General features: G+C 42.0%; 1 protein-coding gene across 2 annotated transcripts in view; it reads left to right on the top strand.

The window, feature by feature from the left end:
• Positions 1 to 2,531: 2,531 nt before the first annotated feature.
• Positions 2,532 to 8,977, top strand: part of LOC132008018 (protein kibra-like) — a 10,925-nt gene continuing 4,479 nt past the window's right edge. For both annotated transcript variants that reach the window (XM_059386378.1, XM_059386377.1), the window contains exon 1: positions 2,532 to 3,061. In XM_059386378.1, coding sequence (XP_059242361.1) covers positions 2,808 to 3,061 — 254 coding nt within the window. In that variant the 5' untranslated portion in view covers positions 2,532 to 2,807. The remainder of the gene's footprint in view (positions 3,062 to 8,977) is intronic.

Raw genomic sequence — 8,977 nt, 5'->3', positions numbered from 1 at the left:
CTGTGTTGTACACCTGAAATAACAATGTTATATGCTAGCTGTACTTCAATTTAAAAAAGGAGGATCCATTTTATAATTAAAGGTAGCTCTTGCATGATATAAAAGAATAATAAGATATATACATCTCAGTTTTTAATATCAAGTAGGAAAGTCTAAATAAGTTTAATTTTCAATTAAAAAATTCAATACTTTCTATGAAAATATGACATATATTCTGTTTATATTATATTTATAACTAATTTGTATTTATTCAGAAAATAACAAAAACTAATGTCATCATGAAGAAGTTTAGCAATGAAAGGCACCAGACAAAATTATCTCTCCTCTATCCCGACCCCCATCCCCCACCTCCTGGACATCTGAAACTGTCTCCTTCCTGAACAACTTCTGAAACTCAAATAGTTGGGAGCTCAACTTTATGACAAGAAGGGAGGTGGTTGGTTCATAAGCTAGAGTTTCTAACTGGATGGAAACTATTTTTGAAAAAATGTTCAGTTCATATGTGTCTCATCTACAATATGCATCCAGGTAAACATAAAAGTTCCTTTATGCCATTCCGGTACAGCATGCTTGCTGGAAAGGAATAGGCAAAATGCTTTAATATATATAACTTAATATATGTGATTTAAATATAAATAACTTGTTATAAAAATTTTTATACATCTCCATATGTGCAGCATGCTAAAGTTTTCATGGGTGACTGACTAGATTCTCTTAAGATTTCAGCTAAATCTCAGCATTAAAGATTGGAGTTGCTATTTGTGTTTCCGTAATGTTTTAGTAGCAATAACAAAATACAATGTAAGATTATAAAACCACTTACCTTAATATTGAAAATTTACAAGAGCCTTTACCGGATGGATGCAACTATGCAACTGTATGTAAAACCAGACACTGAATAAAGCCGAACTAGGTTGAGTGTTACTTGGCAAGGTAGGTTTGACTTTCAGGATCCAACAGACATTCTGGACCAGGCTGAAGGATACTGCAACATGTTACAGCTGTGCCATGAGATAGGTGATCTTCATGATTAATGAGGTGCCAGAAGAAAACAGAGTTCATGATTGTTCCTGAATGCTGTGGTTCTAAGGGGTTACATGTCACTTTTATTGAGGTTTCATTGGATGAACAAATCTCTTGAGTCTACTTGCATGCTGGGAAATATGGGAAAGTACCTTTGTACTAAATGGACAGAAGATGTTCTGATATATGATCACACCATTACACGAGAACTTTTGCAAATACAAATATTTTGAATAAACATTCAGAATAATTTCAGATAATTGCATCCAATTTTTAAGACAATGGCTTTTTTCAGCAAAACTTGCAGGGCAATACATAAAAATAGTCCAAGATTCAGGTATTCATTCCTTTGAAAAAAATTATGTGAGTGTCAGCTTGATGCCAGCAAAATTCTACATTCAGGAAACTTAAAAATTCCTGATTTATGGAATTTATATTTTAAGGGAATAGAGAGAAAACAAAATTAATATATTAATCTTGCTCCGAGATTATGCGTATATTGCATCCTTTGTTATTTGTATGTCATTTGTGTTCCTATTTTTTCTAAAAAATATTTACTTTGTAGATCAAGCATTTCATAAAAACGTTTTTATGTCGGGCACCTGGGTGGCTCAGTGGGTTATGTCGGCCTTCAGCTCAGGTCATGATCTCAGGGTGCTGAGATGGAGCCAGTATTGGGTTCTCTGCTCAGCAGGGAACTTGTTTCCTCCTCTTTCTGCCTGCGTCTCTGCGTACTTGTGATCTCTCTCTGTGAAATAAAGAATTAAAATTTAAAAAGTTTTTATGTGACAACAGGCGAGTTAAGACTCGTAAATTCATTACCATTTTAAAGAGCTTGCGTCAAAATATGGTTATATTGTGACATAGATATATGTGGTGTACATTCTTCGTTTGTTTTGAGTTTCCTTTGTGGGATTGACTTTGGTATTCATGCTATGCAGTGTGTATCAGTGGTTCCTTTTTCCATATTTAGCCCTTCAGTGTTTGGTAGGGGTGTGAAAGGTGAAGTATAGTTATTTCTCTTGAGTTGTTTGAGTCATGGAGAGTAGGTTTGGGCTGGTTCCATTTTAAGGCATTGCGGGGCGGAAAAGGGTCTCGGATCTGCGAATATCAGGGCATTTTGGCAGTTTCATCGAGAAATGGAAGGAGGTCGTCTCCGGGTACAGAAGTGGTATGAGCAGAAGAAAGAAGTGCATGAGGGAAGAGAGGAAAGAAAGGAGGGGTATGATTGTACAGAGTACAGAGGGAGGACCCGCCAGTTTAAAGAGTAGAAAGGGTAGGAATCGGAATGGAGAGTGTAGGAAAAGCAGATAAAGAGGACTTTCAGCCTTGGCTAAAGGCGAAATTGGAAGACGCAGCAGAGGGTGGAGGAAGAGCAGCAAAAGGAGAAGGCAGAGCGTGAGGAGTTAGAGCGGGAGTTAGTTAATGCTTGGCAAAATTGGGGAAAGGCTTTAGGAGGAGTTGAGGAAAGAGGAAGAAGGTGTGGCCTTTTACCACATTCCCGCCCACACTCAGCCAGGCTGGAATGCGAGAAAAGATGGCCGTGCTTCCTTTAGGAGTGGAAGGGGTGCAGGGACTGGCTGTGCCATAACTTTGGAATGTCTTATTTGGAGCGATTGTTGGAGGCTATCTATTCGGTAGTCGGTGCGCTGGCGGCGGGCCAAGAATGCACCAGGCGCGGTGGGTGGTACTGCAGTGTCCCCCAAGCGTGCACTGCTCCTGGTATTAGTACTAACTGAGGAGGATACTGTGGACCCAAGGGCGCCTACAGAGACCGTGCGGTCATGCCGTGGCTCAGCGACGGTCGACGGCGGCGGAGACAGCCGAGGGAGATTACGAGGAAGCTGCAGCCGCTAGCATTTCCTGTACACTCAGCGCAGCCGCAGACTCCGCCATCTCTGTCTCGGATCTCCACAACCCGGGAGAGCGCCGAGCTGCCGCTGCCCGCCGGCTGGGAGGAGGCGCGCGACTACGACGGCCGCGTCTTCTACATCTACCGCAACACGCGCCAGACGTCGTGGATCGACCCCCGCGACCGGTAAGGGCGGGGGCGCTGGCCGGGGCTGCGATCCGGGCGCTCCATCCCTTGGGCTCTGGGAGGGGATCGAGGACGCCCGGAGGCCTCCGGGTCCGGGCGAAGATCGCGTGTCTTCGGGGCCCCGGCGGGGCTCCGGGCGCCCCTCGCCCCCACCCTGGGGCCTTGGACGAGGATCGAGGCGCCCCCTCTCCGGCCTCGAGGCCCCGAAGTGCGGAGCCCCGGCCGCCTCCCGGCCCCCGCTGCGGGGCCGGCACAGTGACTTGGTTCCCTCACGTCACCCGCTGACCGGCGCCTGGAAGCTGGGCGCCTGGAATTTCCTCTCCCAGGGCTGACGGATGGCCCTCTTTTCCTTTTTCCGCCGGGGCCTCGCCCATCCCTCCCGGGCCTCGGCGGCCCACCGCCCCCGGCCCCGCGACGGCCAGATGAGCTGTCATCTTGGAGCAGAAACGTGCGCTCCAGCTTCGTGGTGTGGGTTCCTTGTCTGGCGGGCTCAGCCTAGTTTCCAACCAAAGACTGCTGCCAGATGGGCCACTTGAGGGATTCCTAGTTCTTTCGGAGCTGCGAGAGCCGGCTCCCAGACCGTGCTGGTTGCTCTTTAGCGCCTTTTAAACAACCGACTTGAAATTCTGATTGAAATAGCCTTGAGTACTGCAGCCAGAATGGAATATCATTAGACCCATATGCTTTTGGAGTAAATGGATATCACCACTTGAATGGAATTTTCTTCTAAGATGTATGAACACAATATTAAATTGCCGTTTACTTCTGTAAATAAATACTATAAACTAAAAACGTTTCTTCCAAAAGCACTACCAGATTATATTCATTAAGAGAAATTAAGAACGTATTGTCTTAACTTTCTATTCCATTGTCAAGTAGAGTCACTTATTTCTAGTGATATGTTTCTAGCTGCATATGTAAGGATGCATTTCTTGGGTAATTGGGAATTCCGTTGAAACCCTATATTCGCAGTGGTTATCTGATACCGTGTACTATCTGAAGCACTATCTCTTACTGTGCCTCTGTGCCATAAAGGAAATGCAGCAGGCTTCCCAGTAATTTTAAGACTTAAAAATGTGCAGTGTAATGACGTTGCTCCTGTTTTCTCCTTACCACTGACTAGCACTACCATTTGGTAATAAACTCTATAAGCCAGATGCCCCCGAATTATTGTTTCAACATATGTGTGAATCAAGATAGGAGAAGACAAAACAAAGCAAAAACGATCTTGGTTCCCTAACATTCTCTCGGAACATTGCAACCTATTTGACTCCGTAATTTATAAGAATCCTCACACATTTTTTTTTATGTTACAAATATGAAACTTGAAAATCAGGTGACATGACATAATTTTAACCAAAGATAATAGCCACAGCTGTTTGACCAAGGCTTGGATGACTATGAAATGAGTACAACTGGCTGGCTCATTTTTTGCTGGTATCATTTAAAGCACTAACAACTGGAAAATGAGCCAATTCATTTTCTTAATTTAGAGATATTTATGGGGCGCCTGGGTGGCTCAGTGGGTTAAAGCCTCTGCCTTCCGCTCAGATCATGAAATCAAGCCCCTACTTCGGGCTCTCTGCTCAGTAGGAAGCCTGTTTCCCCCTCTCTCTCTGCCGGCCTCTCTGCCTACTTGTGATCTCTGTCTGTCAAATAAATAGATAAAATCTTTACGGAAAAAAAAGATTTTTAACTCCCCCCCCCCCCACCCACTGTTTTAGACAGAGACACTCCCAGTGAGGAGATAGGGAGGAAGGAAAAAGAGACAAACAATCTTAAGCAGATCCCATGAGCCGGCTCCCTACAGAGCTGGATCTGACCAACCTGAGATAATGACCTATGCTGAAATCAAGACTAGGACACTTAACTGACTGAACCACCAAATGCGCCCCCCCATGAGCCAGTTCAAAATACTGTTTCGCTTAGAATAGAATAAAGTATTTTACAGCAGTTTCATTATTTTGAGTGGAAATTGATAATGAAAACTTCAGTGTATTAATTTTTGTTTTAGTAATATAACAACATAGGTGAGCAGATTATCATAGAAATCAGAATGTAGAATCATCTCCATGTAATTCATGCTCATTATCTCTGTTCCTTTTTATAAAAATTAATTTATATTATTGAATGACTTATTTTTGTATGTAGGCATTTTATTTTTTTAAATTTGAAAGTTTATTTTTTTGTTTGAGTAGCAGGTTTAAAAAAAGTACTGCTTCCAGTGCTAGAAGTACCAATCCAGATTTTGTAGGGAACTTTCCCTTAAAACTTTTAATTAATTATTACTATATAGAAATGTATGATTCTAAATTCTAAATTCTAAATTCACTGTCTGCATCTGATCCTTTTGGATGATGTATGATCTGCACATAAATCCTAAGCCTAACCCTAACCACACAACATTCAAATAGAGAACAGTTAAGAAACAAGGTAATTGATAGTGCTTTAAAGAAAATGAAAATAAATGAAGGTGGCAGATAGATATATATTGTTGCTGACTTAACACACTGTTGTATACATACATGTATACAAACATGTATACATACATGTATACATCTTTTTTAAAAGATTTTATTTATTTCATAGAGAGAGATCACAAGTAGGCAGGGGCAAGCAGAGAGAGAGAGAGAGTAGGAAGCAGGCTCCCCACCGAGCAGAAAGCCCGTCGCGGGGCTCGATCCCAGAACCCTGAGATCATGACCTGAGCTGAAGGCAGAGGCTTAACCCACTGAGCCACCCAGGTGCCCCTGTATACATAAATTAATATAAATCATAATAGCACAAGATATACAACTTTATGCAGAGTTATTTAAGGCTGAGAGTTCTAAACAAAATCTCACCTAGAATTTTATTTTTTTAATTTTAATTTTAATTTTAATTTTATTTTACTTTATTTTTTTAAGAGATTTTACTTATTTATTTGACAGAGAGAAATCACAAGTAGATGGAGAGGCAGGCGAGAGAGAGAGAGAGAGAGAGAGAGAGGGAAGCAGGCCCCCCGCGGAGCAGAGAGCCCGACAGGGGACTCTGATCCCAGGACCCTGAGATCATGACCCCAGCCGAAGGGGGCTTAACCCACTGAGCCACCCAGGTGCCCCTCACCTAGAATTTTAGAGTAATTCCATCCACAGTATGTTCAAGAGCACTGGTATTTGCAACCAAGGGGATATTGACAAGTTACTGTAACAGTAGTTTTATTTTTATTTTTATTTTTTTTTAAAGATTTTATTTTATTTATTTGACAGAGAGAAATCACAAGTAGATGGAGAGGCAGGCAGAGAGAGAGAGAGGGAAGCAGGCTCCCTGCTGAGCAGAGAGCCCGATGCGGGCCTCGATCCCAGGACTCTGGGTTCATGACCTGAGCCGAAGGCAGCGGCTTAACCCACTGAGCCACCCAGGCGCCCTTATTTTTATTTTTTATAAGATTTTATTTATTTGAGAGAGAGCGAGCACAAGCAGGGGGGAGCAGAGGTAGAAGCAGGCTTCCCTTTGAGCAAGGAGCATCAGTCAGGGGTGATCCTAGAACCCCAGAATCATACCCAGTGCAGAAGCCCAACTCCCAGGCGCCCCTGTAACAATACTTTTAAAAAGCTATACTAGGGTCTCCTGGGTGGCTCAGTCAGTTAAGTGTGTTTGTTGGCTCAGGTCATGATATCTGGGTCCTGGGATCAAGTCTGGCATCGAACTCCATGCTCAGGAGTCTGCTTTTGCTGGTCCCTTGAGTTGGTGTTCTCTTTCATGATCTCTCTCTCAAATGAATAAACAAAATGTAAAAAACAAAAACAGAAACAAAAAAGCTATACCAAAGGAGTTTTCAGCTTAAGAAATATCTTTAGAGATGTGGCTAAAAACTCAGTATTTTAAATTTTTATTGTAAACTTACCTTAGGTTTGTTATTTCTGTAAATCAATACTATATATATATATAATTTTTCTAGTTAGTCTGGTTTCATACCTGAAAGTTTGATGAAAAATACAGTTAATGTACCATTTCTGTGGCTTGTGGTTTCTGTAGGTGAGTCTTCTGTGGTTTACATTCATGGTACATGTGTGTTGGGTGTATTATTGATTTAGGATTTGAAGACCACTTTATAAAAAGATATTTAGGGAAAGAAATAAGGGAAGAAGAGTTTTGCCTACTTTGGAAGTATTCAGTGTCCTTGAAACTTGCTTAAATATATGCTTTCTGTGGAGTTGTTTAGATAGTAGCTTATAAGTGGGCACTAACTTCATCGATACAGGAGTGACATAATTTTGTGGAGGTTTAAGGAGCACAATTTAATGCTTTCATGAACATATACATTGCAAATGTCTATCTCAAAAGGCATTTTTCATTTCCTTTGAATATATAGCCAGAAGTGAGATTGTTTGATCATACAGTAGTTGTACTTTTAATTTTTGAGGAACCTTCATGCTGTTTCCCAGAGTGGTTGCACCAGCTTGCATTCTCACCAACATTGTAGGAGGGTTCCCCTTTCTCTGCATCCTTGCCAATATCTGTTGTTTAGTGACCTGTTAGTTTTAGCGTTCTGGCTGGTGTGAGGTGGTATGTCATTGAGGTTTTGATTTGCATTTCCCTGATGAAGAGTGAAGTTGAGCATCACTACATCATTTTCATGGATCCTTTGGCTGTCTATGTCTTTCTGGGAAAAAGGTCCTTGAGATTCTCCATCATAAGAAGACATCTCCCGGGCGCCTGGGTGGCTCAGTGGGTTAAGCCGCTGCCTTCGGCTCAGGTCATGATCCCAGCGTCCTGGGATCGAGTCCCGCATCGGGCTCTCTGCTCAGCGGGGAGCCTGCTTCCTCCTCTCTCTCTGCCTGCCTCTCTGTCTACTTGTGATTTCTGTCTGTCAAATAAATAAAATCTTTAAAAAAAAAAAAAAAAAAAAAAAAAAAAGAAGACATCTCCCATACCATAGGTTGCCTTTTTTTTTTTTTTAAGGAATTAATTTATTTATTTGACAGATATCACAAGTGTGCAGAGAGGCAGGCAGAGAGAGAGAGGAGGAAGCAGGCTCCCTGCTGAGCAGAGAGCCCGATGCGGGACTCGATCCCAGGACTCTGGGTTCATGACCTGAGCCGAAGGCAGTGGCTTAACCCACTGAGCCACCCAGGCGCCTCCATAGGTTGCCTTTTAATCAGTGGTTGTTTCCTTTGATTTTTGCTTATACTTTTGGTATCAAATCCAGAGATTTTTGCACAAACCAGTGTCAAGGAGCTTTCCCTCTGTGTTTTCTTTTAGGAGTTTTATAGTTAGAGGCCTTACATTTAAGCCATTAATCCATTTTTAGTTTATTTTTATAAGTGGTATATGATAGGGGCCCAGCTTTCTTCCATATGTGCATTGCTATTGTGAATGGAATTGTGTTTTCCATTTTTATTTTAGAGCTTCTCACTGCAAGTGTATAGATACACAACTGGACATCATTACAATGTGTCTGATCTCATTAATTCTTTCTAATAGTCATTTAGTTGACTTCTTGGGATTTTTGATGTACAAAATCATGTCATCTGAGTAGAAGTATGTCACTTTTTTCTTTATTATTGGGATATGTTTTATTCCTGTTCCTTGCCTTGTTGCCTCTTCTACAACCTGCCATACAGTGCTGAATTGGAGCAGTCAGAGCATGTTCTTGTCTTGTTCCTGGTATTAGGAGAAACCACTCATTTTTTATACAGTCTGGTATTAGCTGTGAGGTTCAATTTTTTTTTTTTTTTTTTAAAGATTTTATTTATTTGGCAGAGAGAAAGATCACAGATAGGCAGAGAGAGCCAGGGAAGCAGGCTCCCTGTTGAGCAGAGAGCCCAATGCCAATGCGGAGCTCGATCCCAGGACCCTGAGATCATGACCTGAGCCAAAAGCAGAGGCTTAACCCACTGAGCCACCCAGGCACCCCTCTTTTTTTTTTTTTTT

The sequence above is a fragment of the Mustela nigripes genome, unplaced genomic scaffold (genome assembly GCF_022355385.1).
Source record: "Mustela nigripes isolate SB6536 unplaced genomic scaffold, MUSNIG.SB6536 HiC_scaffold_20, whole genome shotgun sequence".
In the NCBI taxonomy this organism is placed as follows: domain Eukaryota; kingdom Metazoa; phylum Chordata; class Mammalia; order Carnivora; family Mustelidae; genus Mustela; species Mustela nigripes.
This window is presented reverse-complemented; position numbering and strand designations above follow the sequence as displayed.